Source organism: Eumetopias jubatus, unplaced genomic scaffold, assembly GCF_037043125.1.
Source record: "Eumetopias jubatus isolate StellerSeaLion01/CBP00866 unplaced genomic scaffold, mEumJub1_p1.0 scaffold_9, whole genome shotgun sequence".
NCBI classification, from domain to species: Eukaryota; Metazoa; Chordata; class Mammalia; order Carnivora; family Otariidae; genus Eumetopias; species Eumetopias jubatus.
In genome coordinates this window covers 118,030,019-118,051,512 of record NW_028274815.1, presented here as the reverse complement: position 1 = coordinate 118,051,512, position 21,494 = coordinate 118,030,019, and the positions used below count along the sequence as shown (strand labels likewise).

Genomic DNA, 21,494 nt, shown 5'->3' with positions numbered 1-21,494 from the left:
ATCCTGAGTCTCAGCAAGACCAAAGCAGCACAGTAAACTTGTTCACCTGCCCAGTCTGGTGGCCTGCAAAGTTCTTGCCACAAACACTACAGCCCAGCTGCCTAAAGGCCGCACCCCCCTGCAAAATTTCATTACTCAAGTTGGCAAGAACGCAGCCCCCACCCCCAACCGGGTCTAAATAAACGCCCAAGTGATATCACATCCTGCCAACTCCAAAATAGCCCAGGCCTGCCCACAAGCAATCACAAAGTGCCAGGCCATGCAGGACCAAGCGGGCAGGACGTCCAGCCCGTGGCACTCTCCACACACTCAAGCAACTAAAGCAGAAGCCTCAGAGCAAAAAGGCCCCCCCACTCCCACCTCTGCCAGATGGCCTGGCCCCTCCCTCCTTGCCCCTTTGTTGGGAGGCTCCAGAGCCTCTTGCCCCAGCGCCAGCCCTAGCCCCAGCGCCAACCCCATGGAGCCTCGCCGCGGCCAGCCTGCGGGTGGACTCCGGCCCGACCCGGACACCCCACCACTCACATTGCTTCAAGAGCTCCAGACACAAAGCCATGAGGGCCAGAGGGGGGTCAGAGACCCAGAGACTGGCAAAGACAGAAAAGGGGAAAGGGAGAGACAAGGGAGCAGAGAGCAAGGGAGACAGGGATCAGGGGCAGAGAAAGCAAGGGGGCCAAGAACCCTGGGGAAAGGAGCAGGCTCAAAAGGGGGCCTTCAGCACAAGAGCCACTAAGTGGTGAGACCACTGAGACAGATGTGAGGGTAGAGGCAGGGAGAGCAAAGCGGGTGACCCCCCCAACCCCCAGAACTGGGGGGCCACGGAGGCCTGAGAGAGAACAAGGAGCGACAGCCACGGAGACAAACCAAGGGAAGGCAGGGAGGGGTTAAGTCTGGGAGCTGGGGAGCTTTTGGGGGTCCCAAGGAGAGAGACCCCAAGGATCTCGGAGGTCCCAGCGTGTATGGGGGGGCACTGAGAGGGAAAACCCCGAGGAAATGAGGGCTAACAGAGGAGCAAGACCACAGGGATTTGAGGGTACAGATGGGAGGACCCCCCCAAAGAATGTGCGGGAAGCTCAGAGGGGAGCCGTGGCGGAGGGCGGTGTTCTGAAGGCCCCCAAAGATGGGGGGTACCGTGAAGGGGGAGTCCCGAGGAACGGGGGCGCCCAGAAAGGGAGGCTCCGAGGGATGAGAGGAGCGCTATGAGGGAGACCCGAGATCGGGGAGTGAGGGAGGGGCTGTGAGGCACCGCGAGGGCAGAGACAAAGAGACAGCGAGCCGGGGAGAGACAAAGCGGGCGGAGCGGGGAGACCAGCCCGAAGGCTGGCAGCCGGACAGAAGGACGGAAGCGCGAGCGGGCGGGTGGACTGACGGACGGACAGACGGGGAGGAGGGCGGGGGCAGGGCCGGGCGGGGGCGGCGCCCGTCTCCTTGCGGGGCCGCGGCTGCTCCGGGCGGCGCTGGGCGGGCCCCGGGCGTCCGGGCTGAGGAGGCGGCGGCGACGGCGTGGACCGGACAGACGGATGGAGTGACGGACGAGGCTGGCGACAGCTGCGGCCAGCGGCGGGCACTCACCCTCCTCCCTCACGCGGCCCGGCCCGAAGCTCCGGTTTTGTACGCCCGAGGGGCGGGGCCTCCGTGTTAAAGCCCCACGCCGGCCCCGCCCCGCCCCGCCCCCCGCGTCAGCCGCGCGCGCGCGCGCGCCTCCCGGGACTCCCGGAGCGGGCGGGGACGCGCAGAGCCCGCTCGGCACGTGGCCTGGCGCGCGCGCGCGCGCGGCTTGGCCGGTGCGCAAGCGCTGGGCGCGCTCTGCCAGCCCACGCCCAGGCCGACTGACGGTGAGAGGGAGCGCGCGCCCACGTCGGCACGCGCATGCCTGAGCACTGGGAGCTCCGCCCCTCGAGCCGCCCCGCCAAACCGGTTCCAGCTGGAACGGGACGCATGCTCCGTGCCGTGGGAGGAGCGGTGCGAGTTCGCACTGGTTCACCGTGGCGACACCTCGCTGTCACTGGGGGAAACTGAGGGTCACAGCAAGCATCCTGAGCTGGTCCTCTCAACCCTGCATGGTCAAATTAGACCTCAAGTACTCTATGGACTCTACGTCCTAAGTATTTCTAGTTGTCCCCTCCGCTCCATCCTCCCTTTTGTCCTCAGACAGAGGCCTCCCGATTGGGTTCGAATCCTGATTCACCCTTTGGAGAGCTGTGTGACCTTGTACGAGATGCTCTTTCAGCCTCCCTGAGCCTTTGATTCCTCTTCAGCAAAAATAAAACCAGCACACTCAGTGTGCCCTGAAGGGCAAAGTGTAGTAGGCGCTGCCTAAGTCCATAAATCATTCCCTTCGTGTCTCGTGGCATCTCCCTGTGCCCTGTTCTCCATTCTCATTTAGTCCTGGTCTTGAGACGTTTCCTTACGGCCTCACCTCTCCAGGCTGTACCTATAGTAGGTCTGCTATCCACAGACCCAACTCCTGTTCCCTGACCTGCCTTGCTGGGTGACTTAGGCAAGTCCCTTACCTTTTCTGTGCATCTCATTAATAAATGTAAAATGGAGAAAAGAATTTTAGTAAGATGATACAGTGTTTCTGATACCAGTGTAGCGATTTTGGTATAAAGGCTTACTAATAACAAAAGAAAGGGAGGATTATTGAGCCATATCGATGCCAGACACTATGCTAGGCACATTGAAAGTATTAGCTTACTCTGTCCTTCTCACAGTCACTGTGCTACACCTGTGCTATTCACGTAGCATTCATCTTTAAATTGACTTATTTAAAAAAATTCAAGACACCCCTAAGGACAAGCCATGCTCAGTCTTGCTCGGCCCCAGGCACAGAGAACGCTGCCCCTGCTCCAGTGCACCAGGCACCCTGCTGCTCCAGGACCTCGCCTCCTTGTCTGGCATACCTCCCCAGCTTCCTCCAAGTCTTTGCTTAAACATCTGTTTCTCAGCGAGGTCTACCCTAACTATCCTGTTTGTGCTGCAACCCTTCCCCTTGCTCTGGGCTATTTTCCAAAGAACCATATGCTTCTATGTGTTATTTATTGTTTTGTCTGTACCCCCAACCCCCAACAGAATACACTCTCCACGAAGGGAGGAGTTTCTGTTTTGTTCACTGATGCGTACCGGGTGAGCATGGCCTGGCCCACTGTAGGTAAGTGATCAATAAGCATCTATCCAATGAAAGAGCAGCCTGATTGCAAGGCTCATGTCCTTAACCACTACTTAGTAGGAGCTCCATGGTTCCACTGAAGGACCTTAGTCATGCCCCTTGTTCATGAATCTCAATCCTGGCTTCATAGCCTGCCCACCAGTCCTTAAGCCCAGTCATTATTTCCCCCAGAAGCCTCAATGGGTCTGCCTAAAAACAGGATTTAGAAGGGTGATGATTTGTGCACTAGGCACACAGTAGGCACTCGATTAACCAGGAATGTCCTGGACCAAGGCTTGGTAGAGCCCTGGGAGGAAGCCTGCCTTCTGCTCAGTGCCTTTTGTGCAGAGGTACAGCAATAGGGAATTCTGACCCCTCATCACTCACTCCGGGAAGGCCTCCTGGATCCTCTCATTACTCTTTGACTCTATGGTCCCTGCCTAGGCCTCACTGCTTTGCCTGGACCTCCAACCCATCCTGGCCAGCTTGCCATGTAATTCTCCCTGAAACTCTTGTAGCCATGCCATACCTCTTTACCAGACCCTGGATGGCTCCCCTGCCCACAGGATAATGGGAAACTCAAGGCTTAGGAGTCAGGCAGACCCAGATGGGAAATAGCTCCCTGACCTACTAACTGGGTGACCTTGACCTGACACTCACCTTCTCTAGGCTGTAGTTTCTTTGAAAGAGTTGTGTCACATGTGTATATGCATATGTATGTGAGGTTAAACTGGGTTAACTCAGGAATGTCAGATATATGTAAATATTCTGGCCACAGCAGACATCACCAGTCGATGGTGGCACACTTCTCTGCTTAACTAAATCTCAGTCTTGGGCTCCAGGGATCGGAGATGAACACAGGAGTTGAAGTCTATTTGCAATCTCTGGACACAATGGTCTTTGAGGTTCCTCTCAGCCCTGACACTCTGGCAACTGGAGTGTTCATTCTGACAGGAACCCATGGTGTAATAATCAGAGACTGTGGAGGGCTAGGCCTGGGGGAGGGCTGCAGGGGGACAAGGCTGACCTGACCGTTGACTGCTTACTGGAATTTTGTCAGCCTCCCTTCCTCTGTGGAGGAGGGAGTGAATCAGAGGAGAAACTGGGAACATTCTGGGGGAGAGGGGAGGGGACAAAGAAGGGACCCGGAGGATGACTTGGATGGGAAGTATTTGAGTGGGGAAGAGGGTCCTCAAACTCAAGCGTCACAACATTGATGGAGAATTTGAAGCATAGGGAGGACTGGAACCCCCCAGAGTGACACAGGAGAGAGGAAACTAGATCTCAGGGTTCCTGAGCAAAGAGCAGATGTGCATCCCAGGCCAGGAACCTATCCCAGCTCAGCCTAGAGCTTCAAGGACTGCAGGGAGAGCCCCTCAGTGTGTGTCACCTGGTGTGTAACCTGGTGTGTGTGTATGTGCGTGTGTGTAAACACACATGCACATGGAATCATGTGCTGGTACAGAGAGCACAGTTGGCAGGAGCTGCAGGGTGGGGGGTGCCACCCAGGCCCCTGGGTGATGCCACAGCCTCCCTTGTGGTTCAGAGAGAGTGGGAGAGACACAGAAGGGGAGGCCAGGGAGGGAGGATGGCCAGAAACTGGGAGGGGAGGAAGCGGGGGGCTGTGGGGGGAACAGCGTTGATGGAGGCAGACCAAAGGCTAAGGAGGTGGGAGAGAGGGCAGAAGAAGCTGGAAGAAAGGGATAGTGAAAAGGAGGGAGGAGAGGAGAATGAGCACTGATGGGAGCTGCGTGGAGGGAGGGAGTGGGAGGGAGAGTCTTCTTTGTTCTTTCTTCTTCTTCTCTTTCCCAGAGGGTGAGAGGAGGCAGGATGGGGCCGACTGTAGGGTGATGGCACCCCTGTGGCCCCTTCCAGGTGGGCCCTTTGGCTGGGAGGGGCACATATATATAGCCAAGCTGCTTCCCCCACCATCCAAGCTGGAGCTGACCCTGCCTGCCAGTCACCTGCCAGAGCTATTTCTGGAATGTGGAATCTGGGTCAGAAGGGGGGAGGGGGAGAGAGAGGAGTGGTGGCAGCGGTCCTGGCAGCTGGGAAGCTGGTGAGCTCTAAGTGGGTGGGTGGGTGGGCAGCTCCAGGCTCTGCCCACGGCCACTCTAGAGAGGCCCTCCCCTTCCGGGCTCTCACTGCCTCAATAACCCCTCCTCGCCCACATCCACCCACCTGCCTGCATATGACCTGAGTCCATGCGTGCCCACGTGCGAGTGACAAAGAGCTTTCATACCCCTCAGCAACCTGGAGGCTCAGAACAGCCCTAAGGGTGTGTGTGTACCTGGGGCCTGGACTTCTCACTTCCTGGAGACAGAGCTGAGGAGAGGAGGCTGCCTTCTGAGCAGGGGTGACCCCTGCGGGGCAACAGTGGCTGAGATAGGGTGGGCCTGCGTGTTGGTGTTGGTGTGGGTCTATATGGAGGGAAGTCGTTATGGGCAGAATTGCCATGGATGGTTGTGCAAGTTTTCCACTGATTAAGGATGCCACATACAGGGCGGGTGCTGTTTACAATACAGACATAATTGAATTACATATTTATCACGACAAATTTGTGACAGATGGCAGAAAAAGACCTTGTTCTAATAAAAATCATACATCGTGACAATTTTCCAACAGACGGCAATTAAGTATCTTGGGGGGAGTGCCCTTTCCTAACCCAGCACAAAGGTACCGTATGGATCAGCTGCAGCTCTGGGCACAGGTTGGAAAATCTGGTGGCTTTGGTTTTCCCTGTAAGGCAGGTGGGTTTACCTCTTGAGCCTGAGGGGTTTGGAGGGTGGAGGAGAGACGAGCAAGTATGTAGTGGTCACTGTGGAGACTTGAGGGGGGGCTGACCTGGAAAATGTTGGGGGTGAGTTTTTTTGGTGGCTCTAATCTGCTAGAGGCATGATTTCCTCACAGGTGTGGAGGGGGCATGAGTCTTGAAAGAGACACACGTGTGTGTGTATGCAGGTGTATGTAGAGATGACGTGTATATGTGCACATGTGGGGAATATCCATGTGCATGTGTTTTTATAACTTTTCATATACAGAGGTCTAAGGGTCTACAACTTCATGTATGTCTGTAAGTAGGTGAACTTGTGCACACATGTCTGAGTAGGTGTGAGGTATTGTTGCGACATGATACTTTCTTGAGTGTCTTGGTTTGGACTACAGCCCCCAAACTGAGAAATAATTGGAGGCCTACTCCCTATATTTAAAGCCAGGTGCTGGATCACCCATACAGGACAGACTGTTGGGGGTGGGTGTGGTTGATAGAATTTTTGACCTCTTTTTCTTTTTAGATTTTAGGCTACTCAATCAAGAGGAGCCACATCCAGACCCGACATAAATCATGAGATCCCACTGTTATGACTGGAAGAGACTTTGGGGGTCTTGAGGCTAAGTGCATTTTTTTAAAAAAAAGATTTATTTATTTATTTATTAGAGAACGAGAGGGAGAGAGAGTGTGCACATGCGAGTGCATGCACCACCACGGGGAGGGGTAGAGGTGGAGGGAGAGAGAATCTCAAGCAGACTCTGCACTGAGTGCAGAGCCCCATGCAGGGCTCACACTCACGACCCTGAGATCATGACCTGAGCTAAAACCAGAGTCAGATGCTTCACCAACTGAGCCACCCATGTGCACCAGATAAGTGTATTTTCTACGTGAGAGGAACATGAATAAATGTGGCCAAGAGAGTGGACTACAGTAGATTCAATTATTAACCCTAACTTTTCACCCCTCCCTGTATCCACACCATTGCCATAAAAATACAGTTTCTTACACAAAGGTAGGAGGGTACCTCTCCATCCCCTGTCTTTGAGCTCAGTCATATGACTTCCTTTAACCAATAGAATTTTAGCAGATAGTATGTACGTAGAGGCCTTGAAATGTGCCTGTGTCCTTAGGCTTGTTCTCTTGTGCTTCCGCCATCACCATGAAAAGAACATGCCCTGGTTGGGTCACTGATTCCGGGAGGACCCTTTGGTTCTAGGAGGATGATGAGAGAGATGTGGGACAGAACTGTTCCAGCTGACCCACAAATGTGGGCGCAAGAAATAAGTGTTAATTGTTGTATTACACTAATTTTGTGGTTCTTTGTTATGCAGCACTATTGTGGCAATAGCTGATCAATACAGGGACCCAAGCAGTTCCGGGACATGTAGCCCATGACCCATCCTTAGTCCATTCATGAGTGATTTGGTTTGGGAAAGATTAGAGGATGAGTGTCTATTTGGAGAAAAGTGCCGGCCCACCTCATGCTTAGAGAACATCTCACGGGCTTGATGATAGGGGGAATCTGGTCCCTTATCTGAGGCTCCTAGGGGGACCGTAGCAGGGTGCCTGGGAGAGCCTGGCAGGGATGCCCTGGATTTGGAGGCCCTAGAACCGGGCCTCAGCATCTGCTAGGAGACCTCTAAAATAGAGACTGGCAGGGTTACCCATGACAGCAGGTCTAGAAGAAGGCCTTAGCATAGAAGCCCATACTTCCAGAGCTCCCCAGGGCCAGGGCCTCTTTGTCACACAGGTAGAATGGGAGTCAAGGAGGAAAGTAAGGCTGGAGTTGTCATCAGAGGATTTTTGTCTAAGCTGCCCGCCCGGCAAGGCCAAGTCCCTTAGCGAAGAGAAGCTGAGTGGGGAGGAGGGGGACCAGCAGATGGAGATGCAGAGGGGGAATAAGAAGCAGTGGGTTCCCTGTGCCAGGGAAGGAGGCACCGTGAGGCCCTCCGAAAGCATCACTTAGCAGAGAGAGCCAGCATGTGGCTTCGGGCATCCAGGAAGTCCCGACATCGGACAACACCTGTGCTGGCTACCTTCCCCTGCCACATGGACGGACCAGAAATGGCCACTAGGGAACAAGGGACAGAGCCGACAATGACCACCATGCCCAGCTCCTCCTGTGGGCTTCAGAGCCCGAGTCAGGCTCTACCTGCAGAAGCATGAGATCTGAGGTTGGTAAGACTGAAGCTTTGCAGTGAGGCCAGACTTGACTCTTAACACCTAAACATGAGACTATTCCTTACGGTCTAAAAGTGACTGGAAAAGCTCAGGGATCTGCCCAGAAATCACCCAGGACTGGAAAGACAATAGGGCGACAAAGTCGTTTCTTGCTGTGCCCCTGCAAAGGCAAGTTCATTCATTCGATAGACTAATTTCCTTTGTACAGAATATGCATAGGATTCAAGTTCATTTATTTACATCAAACACCAACTGAGCACTCAAAACATGTCTCTTTTCCTACAACAATCCAATCCCAACTGCTTCTGACTGCCAGGAAAGTCGGGAGTCATGTCTGAGAAGCAACAATAATAGCTCCCACCATGTGCAAGGCCCTGCCTGAACACTCCCTGATCTCATCTCCCCAAGAACTCTCTGGGGCCTGGCTTATGCTTCAGTGTATAGATGAGGAAACTGAGACTCCCAGAGGAAAACTAGCTAGCCAGAGAAAGAGTGAAGCTCTCTCTACTAAACCAGAAATAGTCTATGATTTTCCCTGGTCTTGGTTTTCATGGCTTACTCTGTGACGCGGGGTTCCCCCTTTTCTCTGATCATGCATAGACTGTCACCGGAGGACTTACAACAAGAGTCAGGAAGGACAGGGATGTCTCTGTGCATATGAGAGACACCTGCAAACCCACCCTGCTGAGAAGGCTCAGTGCAGACGCCATCCTCCTCTTTGCAGATTCTGACCTCCCCATAGGTTCGCCTACGCGAACTAATCCAAATAGGGAGGTGCGGCTTCAGGAAGCCCTGCCCACCGGCAGGTGGCTCCTCTGAGCCAGGGTCGGGATCCCAAAGCAGGGGCCCTCTCTGACCCCCTCACCCTATTGCCAGTGATGACATCTCCCTCTGTGACCCCCGTTTGAGCTCCAATTTGTCCTTTGGTGGGAAGTTCAGTCTCAAGCCTTCCTGCTTGCGCCCCTAACTATCCCTCCAACCCTGGCTGGCCCACCACGGATTCTTCCCCAGCATTCCCCACATCTGGTCCACCAGGAATGGTCCCTGGGGGTCCCTTGTGTGAAACAAACACCCCCCGCCCCCAATCTCAGTACTCACTTGGAAGCGTGCGACTGTTGCTGAGGCTGCCAGTACTGGGCGGAGGGGAGAGGGACTGCAGGGAGACACTGTCCTCCTCCTGCGAGCAGCCCGCCTGGATGGCCCGCAGGTAGCTGTGGCTGCGGGAGCGAAAGTAGTTGGGCAACGGCAAGTCCAGTGCCTCGGCGGCTGCAGACTCCGCTTCACTGCAGGCAGACTCGCAGGCTGCCTCATACTGGTCGCTCAGATCTGCCTCCCGTACCTAGCCGGGCAAAGGCGGGCGTCAGGGGCCAGCAGCGCCCACTCTGGAGGGATGGGATGCTTGGTAGGGGCAGGGCTGGAGAGTCGGGGCGGTGGGGGGCTCAAGTCAGCCCACCCTTTCCTCACATCTCACTCTTTGGACCTCAATTTTCCCATGTCTACAACGCAAAAGAAACTATTAAGGATACTTAGTGGATCTTATGTGTTCAAACTGATCAACTGATAGATCCTGAGGTCACATCTGAATTCAGCCACAAAGAAGGCTCTCATCAATTAGTAATGTCTACCTTGAATGTTGGAATGGGAGGTGGCAGTAGGTGTGCTAGATATTTACCATCTTATGGTCCAACTCCTTTATTTTCACAAGCAAAGAAACTGAGGGCCAGTGAGGGGAAGATACTTGCCAGGTGTACCCAGTGAGGAAGTGGCTGAATCGATACTCCAAATATGAATTTAAGGAAGATTAGTCTAGCCCTGGGGTACAGAATGAATGTTGGGAAGGGAGTCTGGAACGGAGGCTGAGGCCAGAGATGAAGCTGATGCGACAGTCTGGTAAGAGAAGAGAAAACTGGAACGAGGGTAGTGGCAGTGAGGATTGATTAGTGATGTCAAGGGCTGTATGGAGAATGGTGACATGCATACTGTTTGTCATCTCACACCTAGTTCAACCCTATCTAGATGGTTTCTAAGTGTCTCTCTAGAGATGGCCATCCAAGATCCTACAGATCTGCAGCTGAGAGTGTGACAGCATACGGGGCCCCGCCATACATATACTCTCCAAGGGTTCTGGAAGGGTCTGTATGACCCAGGTCTTAGGTCATGATGGTAACTGGAGACCACAGAGTATAAGCCGAGGAGTCGGCGGGCAAAGGATGGACACTGAGTGGAGGTCCTGAGGGGAGGCCTGGGCAAGAAGGGAGGGGGCAGAAGTTGACTGAGCACCATGTGGAGGAAAGATGGAGTTGTGCCTGGGGCCAGCTCTGCCTGTGTGACCTCCGACTATCACCATCCTCTGGGTCAGTGTTTCCTATCTAAATGAAATGCCTGGAACTGCATCAGGTAAAATGACTAGATGGATCATCACCCAATTTGGAGCATATGTGTTTGGAAAGGTCTAAATTTGTGCTGTCCAATATGGTAGCAACTAACCACGTGTGGCTATTTAGGTTTTAAATTAATTTAAATTGAACAAAAAATTCAGTTCCTTAGCCACACTAGCTACGTTTCACTTGCTTATGCCACCTTACGGGACAGCGTGTAGTACAGAACATATCCATCTTCACACAAAGTTCTTTCGGACAACACTGATAAATTAAAATGTAGGCCATGTGACATACCCAACATTTACTTGGAGTAGGTTTGAAAGAGACAGGTGTTTATCCTCCACGGCTATAACCTGAAGTACACTGAGAGGCCCTTGTGATTGCCAAGGGCAATGAGGTCTTGCTTTGGGATTGCAGGCATGGCACAGTTCTGGAACTGGACTGCCAGAGTTTCGACCCTGGGTCCATCATTTCCTTGCAGTATGAATATGGGCAAGTCACTTAACCGCTCTGTGCCTCAGTTTCCCCATCTATAAAATAAGGGCTAATTAGAGACCAAATTTCATAGGATTGTTGTCAAGATTAAATGAGATCATTCATATCACATGCTGAGAACAGAGTCAGGAGAATAAGCACCTGGTGACCTGTCCCTATTATTAAAGGAAGCTCCGTAGGGTGAGGACAAGGATTTGTAAGTATCGGTTAAGATGCTCCCGAGCTCTGGGAGGTTAGGCCAGCTGGTCAGAGCTGTTGGTATGTGTGTCACTGAGGAATTACTGTGTGCAGGGAACACCCTGGAATTTTGTATGTTCGCACATCACATCCTTACTACAAGCCTGTGGAAGTTAGCAGAGGAAGAGGTCAGCTGGCCCCCTGTGGGCTCCCCAAAGACCCTCTGGAACACTGTGTTCAAGAAGAACTATGACTTGAACGTGGAAGGCAGGCACATGAGGCGTCCATGGCTAGAATCAGGAGGTGAGGGGCCAGTCCTAGTTTTGCCCCTTGGACAGGTCCCTTGTCCACTCCTGGCCACAGTGAGGGGATGAGCTTGGGGCCCCTTTCAGCATCTCGTTCTGGTCTTGGAGCTGGGAAGGAGGAGAGGGCCACTTCCGGGGCAGAGTGGGTGTGCCCAGGAAGGGGGCACCCTTAGGGCAAACAGCCGGCATGCCAGGACTAGCTCCACCCCACCAAGTTTTGTAAAATGGAAAAGTCTCTGCATTCATGCCAACACCCCAACATCCTTAAAGGTCTTGTTGGAGCCCAAGAAAGGAGAAAAGTTAGGGAATCTGGGGTCTGGGACCTGGAGGCCAATACCACTAGCCCACAGCTGCCAACGTGTCCAAATAAAAGTCTCCCTAGCTAGAAGACTCCCAGGGTCCACTTTCCTTTACCCTGGGATTATTTCTTGCCCCATCCATAGGACCTAGCCCATTCTTTCCCATTTTTGAGAAGAGGAAACTGAGGTGCAGAAAAGTGAAGTGAAAAGGTCAGTGAGGGAAAGGTCAGGGCAGAGCGTGAGCCTCGACTCCGTGCTCAAGGATGGTGCCTTTCCTGGCACTGGCTCTGCTGGCACCTGCTGGGGCCAGGGGCTGGGACCACTAAGGTGCCAGGCCTCAGACCTAGCCCTGGACTCTGGGATTGGGGTACGAGAGAATGGCAAGCATACTGACCTGCTGCTCATGGCCAAACAACTGGGGGATCAGGGAGGCCTGTCCAAAAATCTGCAGGAAAGAGAGGCGGAGGGTTATGGGGAGACCGAGGCTGGGGGCTGGGGTAGGGTATTCAGATTCGGCTGCAAGAGAACTAGTGGCTGGCTGGGCTAACGTCCTCCTCAGACTGGCTGAGGCCTAGTCTGCTAGGAAGTCTCACTTAGCTTCCTCCAGGGATGGGAGGCTCACTCCTTCAGGGGCTGGGTGCTACCAAGGCTTTGTAATCTGCTGTTTATGCTTCTTTCTTTCAGTCTGGCCCCTGGGACATGCCCTGTCTGCTGCCTCTCACCTAGGCAGGCAGGCCCCCACCCCCCAGATCTACAGATTAGTTCCAGAGCCCAGAGCCTTCTCTTCCCTGGTCAGGGCCTACATAGTCCAGTGCCTGGTGGGAGGGGGGCTCCTCCTGGCAGGAGTCAAGGCCTCAGAGACACAGTGAGAGCTGGGACATCTCTGACTCTAGGGGCACATATGTGGCTCGGGTCACTCAAGCCTCTAGGGGTGAGGGTTTGAGGGCTCAGAGGACCCTGGCTTAGGAGAGAGCTGGGCTGGGCAGAGGGTAGTGGCAGAGACTGCTGGGGTCCCCAGCCTGGCTGATTCCATGCACCCTTTTGTGTAGCCAAAGCACAGTGTTCCAGATGCCAGGGCCAGGCAGAGGTGAAAATGGGGTATGTGAGAGGGAAAGACTCAGAGAGAAACATGGATATGGGACCTACGAGAGGGAGTCAGATAAAAATGTGAATGAGGGGAGAGAAAAACAGAGGGAGACAGATACCAAGACAGAAGACTGAGAGACAAGAGAGCGCGGCAGGATAGGAGACACGGGCGGGGGGGGCAGCGATCCATTCAGCAGGCACCCATGTGCCCTGTGCCACGGGCTGAGGACAAGGAACCACACAGCACAAGGTCCCCACCTGCGGGGAGCTCCCGGTCTTAAGAGTGAGACAGACATCAAGTAAATAAACAAATATAACTCCAGACAGTGATAGTGTTGTCAAGAAAATCAAGCAGGATAAGGGAATGGTGTCCTGAGGGCTCCTTTCGACCTTTCGACGGGTGATAGGGCAGGTTCCCCTGAGGTGACATTTGAGCCAAGACCGAAACACAGAGAAGAACCAGCTGAGCAGAGATCTGAGAGAGGGGTGCTCCTGGGAGAGGAAACAGCAAGGTGTGTGAGGTGTGTGAGGAGCAGAAAGGAGGCAGGTGTGGCTGGAGCAGGACACGTGACAGAGCGTCTGCGATCCCGTGTCAGAGGGAGGCAGGCCCGCACCCAGCTGCGTAAGGAGTCTGGCTTTCACTGGGGGCAGGCAGGAGCCATGGAGGGTTTACAGCAGGGACATGGTGTGATCTGCCTTCCATCCTTCACAAAGCTTCCTCTGGCCGTTGGGAACAGAGTGCAGGTGGCAGGCCTGGAGGCCAGGAGACTTGGTGGGGCCTGCATGAGGGTGGCAGGGACAGAGTCCCATGGTTGGGGTGCTCTATTCCTCCCCATGTCTGAGGTCAGTCTCCTTGGTCTGGGAACGACAGTGCTGAGCGCTGAGGACAGTGCTAGGGGCTCAAGGGGGGTTGTTACGGCTGGGCCAGGAACAGCGGAGTGGTGAGGAGCTGGGATCCGAAAGCCTTTCAGTGCTAAGCAGCGCATTAGCCCGGGCCATGGGGCTACGTGCAGTGGGACCTGGGGCCTGTCCCTGCCCAGAAAGGAGGCTGGGGCCGCACGGGGTGCCTCCACTGCCCCACTCTGCTACTCCTAGCAGGTGTTGCCCTCTCTGGGCCTCATCTCCCCATCCACGTTATAGGGGAGCCCTCGAAACATGGCTGGTCCTCCCTTTGCAAGCCCTAAAGTACTGTGCACATGGCAGGGGCTGCGGTCCAGGTGTAGGTCTGACAGCTCTGGATCTCTGCCCAGCTCTGCCTCCTCCTTGCTGTGTGAGCGCACCAGCTGAGCCTCAGTTTCCTCATCTGTGAATTGGGGATATAAATAAGAAGCACACCTCCCTCCCGCCCCCCGATGTGGCTTCAAGGAGCTGGGAGTTAAGAGAATGAAAAGTGCAGCACAGCATGCTTATTGCTGTTAGTGGCAGACGCGTCTGGACCTTGAAATCCTGACTTTCTACTGAGCCTGTGGGACATGGAAGTCCAGAGTGGAGAAGAAACTTACCCAAGGTCATACAGCAAGATAACAATAATAACCATAAAGTTAGCTACCCTTTGCTGAGAACACTATGTTCCTACCTCCTTAATTCCTCACAACGCTTTGAAATAGGAATTATCACCCTTCTGAGTAAATAAGGAGACTGAGGCTCAGGGAGGGAGTGACTTGTCCTGGATTCATACTCTCAGTGACAAGACTGGACTCAAGCTCAGGTCTCCAGTTCCCTCTCTGCAGGGCTCCTGGGTCTATAGCAGTGCTGCGGCCCCTCCCTCGGGGCCCTCAGCTCAGGCTATGGCATGTCAGGCCCTGTGACTGCTCTCCAGCCACAGGACGGTCAGTGGGACAGACATACGTACACAGGCAGCTATGGGAACAAAGACCAAGCAGAAGCACAGTGCAGACATCTGGGGACCACTCGCCCTGGGGCCCTCCTGGGTGAGAGCTGGGGATCTCCCAAGCCCACTGACTTTGGCTAGCTGCCACCCTCACCTGGCTGATGCAGCTGGAGTCGTTGAGGCTGTCGCTGACCGGGTTGTAGTCCTCCTCCCAGCTCGGACACTTGGAGGGCAGCAGCATGTCCACTGAATCCAGGCGGTCCAGACTCCTGGTGAGGGTGGGGAGCAGACAGGGCTCAGCCCACCCATTGCTCAGCCTGAGAAACAGGCCCAGAGGGGGAAAGACTGGCCAAGACCATCCAGTGGCAGAGGGAAAAATAGAAGCCACTGCCAGACTGCGCAGTGTCCGGGGGGCGGGGGGACGGGGTGGGCAGGTCGGGGACACTGAGCAAGGGGAGAGCTCCCAGCTCTGGGAGGCTTGAATCTGGTGGGTGGGGTGATCCTCACATGTCATGTCCGCTGCAGCCACGAGGTGGCAGCACAAGCTCACTTTTGACCATTTGACCATTTCCAAGGAGGCAGGCCACACCAGCCCAATGCTACAGCCCCCTCCCCCACAGGTCTGGGGCAAATCCGATGCCCGGACAGAGGAGGTAGGTCAAGGCTCACGGCCTTGATCTCAGGCTAGAGCTGCCCAAAGGGCATCGGTTTCAACACGATATCCAGGTAGCTTCCACCAGGCCCCCCCAGACTCAGCACTTCTCATGGCCCCTGCTCTTCAATTTTTCTCACATCTACCTGACCCTGGGTTTCTCCCTCACCACTCACTGCTCTGGGGTTAGGAGACAAGCACCCAACAGCTCAGGCCTTGACATAGATGGGCTTGGATTGGAATGGAGCCTCCTCCCTGGGTGACCCTGGGCAAGTCATGATCCCTTGCCTATGCCTCCGTTTCCTCACCTACAAAGCGGGGGTGACAATGTGCCTGCCTGCGTGGGGCTGTGATGAGGAGGATTCGGGAATCACACTAAAGTGCACTGGGGCAGGCACAGAGCCCAGAGTGCGGCAAGTGCTAACAGATGGTGCCCATTACTTACTGATACTATTACTATTATTTATTTCCTCTCATTCAAGGTCTGGGCCTGGGTCCTGTCTTCCCTTCCCACCTCAGTGCCCGCTGGTCGTCCATGGAAATGCAGCCTCCCAGGACTAGAAGGGGTCTTAGAGATCATGCAGCTTAGCCCCCTCACGTAAAGATGGGGAAACTGAGGCTCAGAGAGGGACGGACCTGGGACTGGCCAGCGGTGTCCTGAATTCCCAGCTGGAGGCCATTCCCTGCCTTCTGTCCCACTGTAAACCCCCTAAGCAAATCCCTGTGGCAAGGGGACTCCGGGCTTCTCGGAATACACTGCCCCTCTGCCTCAGCGCTCCGTCACCCTACCTGCTCTCTTCCCCCTGTCGTAGTCCCTCCCAGGCCCCCTCCTCCCTGGAGCCTCGGCTCTTGCCCCCAGTAGTTGAAGAATTAGGACTAAGCTTGTTTCCCTTAATGCTTCTTTTTGTTTCTGACTTGCTTTTGTTTCTTTTCCTCAAAGGACTTTGATTCCCTCCTAAGTTTTACCTGTTTTGTACTTGATGATGGGTTTTCTGTAACTTTTTTTTCCCCCTTCTCATTCTTTTCTGTTCTGATCCCAGTGGTGATTTCTGCATGCGAAAGTCTCACCTTTCTCTAGCATTTTAATTGTTGTTTTCTGTGTGCATGCATCTCATTTGTTCATACTTTCATTAACTCTTCCAAGTCTTAAAGCAACAGGAAAGGGCTTGAATGGTGGAATTCCAGGCAGGGTGACAGGACAGGTGAAGGCTGTCTATCTCTCTTTGACTTCTGGATACATCCTCCTCCCCAGTCTAGGAGCTCACCACAGGGATCAATTACAGGGCCAAGGGCAGAGGGGGCTCTGGCCTTCCCTGGAAAGCAAGTACCTTGCTGGTACAAGTGGGTGGGATCACTAGGGGCAGGGTTCTCCTAACCTGAAGAAGAGGGTTCCCTGGCCCAGTTCCCCTGTGGGTGTGGAACTCACCTGGTGATGTGGCTCCTGTGGGCAGGGCCAATCACTCCAGAGAGACTCTCCTTATTGTTTACCAAAGGATGAGACTCACCGGTGGTCAGGGCTTAACTGGGGGGGCTTATGGGGTGGTTCACCAAATGGCGCGGCTCTCCCGAGTCAACTCGTCAAAGGAAGGGGCCAACCTAAGGACGAGGAGCTCAGGGAGAAGGCTAACCTAAAGTCGGGTTTACCTAGGGGGACTGGATTATTGGGAGCCCGGGTTCACCTGGATCTGAGGCCGTAGGGCAGGATTCACCTATGGGGCGGGGCTTTCCTAAGGGGCCGGAGGGAAGGAAAGCGAGGCTCCCGGGGGTGGGACACGCCTGTGAGGAGCTCACCTATGGACTAGCCTTGCCAGTGAGCGGAACCTGTGACAGCGGAGGAGGCTTTCCCAGGGGAGAGCTCACGTGCGGGGGGCGGGGAGGCCTCCAATGAGCTGGTAAGCCTGTAGGCGGGGCTCCCAGCAGGCGGGACTTCGGAGACCTCCTGGGACGGGACTCGGACTTCGCAGCGGCTCTCCCCGGGGGCGGGGCTCCGGGGGGGCCGGGCTAGCCTGTGGGCGGGGCTCTAGTAAGCGGGGCGGGGCGCTCACCTGCGGGGGTTGCTCTGCTCTCCCAGCGACTGCTGCGTGGCCCTCAGGTAGCTCTGGCGCCGCGCGGCCGTCTTGGGTGAGGGCTTGGGGCTGCCGCCGGACTCATCACTGTCCTCATCGCCCATGGCCTTGATGTAGCTGCCGCTGCGCATGCGCCTGCACGGGATGGGGCCCTCGGCCGCGGCGTCCGCGTCGCGCGGGGACAGCAGCGCGGTGCTCCACTCGCCGCCGCCGCCGGGCACCTGAGGATGGGTGGACAGACCTCAGCGACGGTGGGGAGGGATCGGGGGCAGCGCACACTCTCAGCGCGCCGCTGGCCGCCCATCCTCGCGCACAACACCTGGAGAATGATGCTCCGGACCCTGAAGCTCCCCGGCTCCCCGCCTCGGAGGGTTTCAGCCTTCCGTGCTGGGTACTGCCATTGAAGCCACCCAGGAGCAGGGCAGAGCCCCGGGCTGGGAAGGACACTTGAGTTCCAGAGTCGGCTCTGCCACAGCTTCACTGGGTGGCCTTAAGCAAATCCTTGCCCCTCTTCAAAAGCCTCAGATTTCTCCACGGATCCCAGGCTGGGTGTGCCCCAGCAAAACGGGCCAGGCTGTAAGATCACAGTGGGTGTTCACTGCAGCTCCTTTTCTGAGTACCCACTGTGTTCCCATCTCGTCACCCTGCTCTTAGAGGATGGCTTATGATCCCACTACACAGATGAGAACATCAGACCAGACTGAGGCCCTCAGACCTGGCACCAAGATCCTGTCCTAGGATGGGGGTGGGGGCAGGGAGGACTGGTCAGAGGATGCCAGCACATCAGTAGATCGGGTGGGTCCTTGGAGCCAATGGACAACCTGTATCCCTTACTAGTGGGTAAGCCCAGGCACAGGGTGCAGAGACTGGTGGGGGTCTGGCAGCCAGGTAGTGACCTGGAAAAGGGGCTGTTTTCCCATCTGACATGTATACACAGTGGACATTCACCTCACGATGAAAGATTTCACACATCTTAGCACTTACAAGGTCCCTCAGCCCAAGCACAGAGCGAACACACCTTGCCATGTACACACATCTCAGAGAGCAAACGTACCTTCCCCCACCCCCCATCTCCCCAAGGACATGTCCCCCAGCAGGCACTCATCACTGCATGCCCCTCAACAAGTATACAACGTGAACACAGAGCATACTCAACACCCTCCTCACGAACACACCGCACTGCGGACACACGGCAGCATGTCCCCCACCTCGCTGTGTCTTTGCCTCAACACATACAGAGTGCACAACCCTCGCTAGGTTCTACACACTTCACCACAGATGCCTGGGTGACACACATTTCTCGGTGTATACAGCATCGCCATTCTTCACCACATGCAAACTGCACTCCCAGAATCACATCCACACAGATACAACCTCCTTCCAGGTGCCCGTATTGCCAGTGGCCAATTCTCGGCTGAGGGACGGTCCCAGTTTGGGATTCCCACCCCAGGACCCCCGCCCCCTGAGCTAACTGCCCAACCAGTCACTAAGGCCCACACATTCTACCTCCCAAACCATTTGCTAGTCCATCTTCCCTATCTTCACCTGTCCCTTGGGAAGGTGGCCTTCGATATTCCTGCTTAAAACCTGTTGCTACCTCAGCACCCCACCCACCCACCTCCCATGACCCAAGCAGATAGCACAAACCCCAGAGCCTGCAGGGCCACCCTTTCATGGTGTTTCTGAAGCATTTTCACATGATCAGACCAAACCAAACCATTTTGAGAGGAAGCCAGGTCACACACCACCCTCTCTGATGTTTCTAAACCAAAGAAGTGGATTGAGAGCCACAAAAGCCTTATATATATAAAATACTGCCTAGATTTCCATTTTCCTCCTATTGAAAAAAAAATAGCTTTTCCCCCCATAGTCTCACTGTCTTTGGAATTTTTATATAGAATGACAAGAACTCAGGGCTTTGTCAGACTTTGATGTTCATCTGGTTCAAAATGCATCTGTGTTCCCAAAGGCTGGCCAGGACTGTGCTGGGCTACCCCCCAGGATGTAGCGCTCACTACCTACAGAAGCAGCCCCTTCCATCTTGGTGGGTTCTGAAATCTGCTTCCTGTAACTTCCACCCACAGCTTGGGTTCTGCCCCCAGGAACTGCACCCAGTTCATAACCCCGGGCTTTGCTCTTGAGGGCCCCAGGGGGATGTGTAGCAACAGAGATGTCTCTGAGCCTTCTGCCAATTTCCAGGAGTGTGGCTTTGCAAAGTGCATATTAAGTGCCTCAGTAAACATTAACACTTGAAAGGAGAAAGCTAGTCCCCCAAGCTGGCTTAGGGCCTCCTACAGCCCTCCATGCTGATCTCCATCACACTCTGCTCACACTGACATGACTATCCGTTCATGCATCTTTCTCTCCCAGCATCCTGATAATTGGGGCTCTGTCTTATTTATTTCTAGCTCTGTTCACTTAAATGTCCATCTGTTCCTCTGGCCCTCTCTCTTCTCACATTTCCTGAGCACTTCCTCTCTGCCAGACCCTGTCCTGGGCCTTAGGGACACACAGCTGCGTCAGATGTGGTCCCTGTCTTCAAGGAGCCCCTGGTCTGGTGGGGGTAGCAGGCAGGAGGCTGGCATTTAGAATGCCATGCAATCGGTCCTATGAGGAGGGTGGAGGGCACAGCTTCCAGATTTGTCCTCTAGAGGGCAGGTACACGTTTTAGTTCCTACTCTTGGGCTGGGCTCAGAAGAACCCTAATCAATGTCCGCTGAAAGCATGACCGGTGGAAGGAATCCCCTTATTAGCAAGTACCACCAGATACCCATTTCACGGGTGTTTATTCACAGAGGCCCATAATGAAGCGACTTTCCAAGTAAATCTGTGGTACAGCTGAGTCTCAGAACAGGTGCCCTCCCCATATTTCTTACCCCACCCCTAATCATGGAGGGACCCACCTGCAGGTAATGGTAGGCTAGACCCTGGTGGCAGGATTTGGACTTTAGCAGGCTCTTATCCAAGGTGGCTGAGGTCTTCTGGCAGACTTCATGGGCGTGGCTGAGGGTCAGAGTGGACCAGGAGCCCCGCTTGACATAGTTGGTGTCGGTGCCCACCCCAAGGCTGGGGCAGGTGGCTGGGGGTGCGGGTGGGGGTGGCGGGGCAGTCAGTTCAGCGGTGTTGTTTTTGGCTGCTTTGAGCATGTGCCCGCTGATGGTGTTGTAGGCGTGCATGAAGTAGCGTGGCTGGCTGCGTTCCGCCTGTCGGCCGAGCGTCATCAGCCCAGAGGCTGGGCCACTGCTGCGGAAGGCGCCACCCTCGCCATCCAAGTTGTCATCAGAGCTCCACCAGCCCGAGATGTTGGAGCGGCTACGCCGTTTGGGTTCCCCAGCCTTGGCCCGTTCCTTGCTCTTGGCCCTCCGGCCCTTGCCGTCCTCCAGGCCACCTTTCTTGCTGCCATTGCCACCGACCTTGGCTGCCGTGCCCTCCAGTGAGGGCGCCTTGGTGAAGAAAAGCCGCTGGACCGAATGGACCAGGTGGCGGATGCGGCCAGGACTCTCACCTCGGGCCTTGGCCTCACCACGGGGGAACTGGAGCGTGCTAAAGCCATCGCGGTGGATGGGCAGTTGCTTCTCAAACTGGTCCAGGAGGTTGGCAGGCAGCCGGTTGATCTTGGTGGCCTGGGCATGGCTGGGGAAGGGGCTCTCCTCTGGCACCTCGAAGTGGGAGTTATAGTGGATGCGGGGGAAGGTGCTGCTTGGAGGCGGCAGTTGGTTGTTGAGTGGAAAGAGACCATCCCCAGGCAGAGCGTTCTGGCCAGGGAATCGAGCCTCGCGGGCAAAGGCCTCCGTGGGCGATAGCAGGTAGGGGTTGCGATCAGGCCCTGCAAACAGGGGCTCATGCGGTGGGTCCAGGCTGTCGGAGAGGTGGCGAGGGCGGCTGTCACCGAGGCCTTTCATGATCCCGGCCCTCAGGGCAGGGGCCGTTGCCCTAGTGGGGCGCCCGGGTTGCGTCTCCCGGGCGGCAGCTATCCTGGGGAGAAAAAACAGAGAGGAAATCAGCTGAATTTGGAGGGGACAGGGTGCTGGGAATGTCACCCAGGCCCCCACAGATCTCAGGATGGGGAGGATTTCTGAAGACTCTTGGCCTACCCTTAACACTGT

At 55.2% G+C, this 21,494-nt stretch overlaps 1 protein-coding gene across 3 annotated transcripts in view; it reads right to left on the bottom strand.

The window, feature by feature from the left end:
* The window catches only part of DLGAP4 (DLG associated protein 4), an 82,396-nt gene extending 61,106 nt beyond the window's left edge, over positions 1 to 21,290 (bottom strand). For 2 of the 3 annotated variants that reach the window (XM_028118784.2, XM_028118783.2), the window contains exons 1-5: positions 20,292 to 21,290; positions 17,368 to 17,609; positions 14,825 to 14,939; positions 12,148 to 12,198; positions 9,195 to 9,435 (exon numbers count right to left, since the gene is read on the bottom strand). In XM_028118784.2, the coding sequence (XP_027974585.1) occupies positions 9,195 to 9,435; positions 12,148 to 12,198; positions 14,825 to 14,939; positions 17,368 to 17,609; positions 20,292 to 21,290 (1,648 nt within the window). The remainder of the gene's footprint in view (positions 1 to 9,194; positions 9,436 to 12,147; positions 12,199 to 14,824; positions 14,940 to 17,367; positions 17,610 to 20,291) is intronic. The other variant, XM_028118785.2, reaches the window with a different exon arrangement.
* Between the last annotated feature and the right edge of the window lie 204 nt (positions 21,291 to 21,494).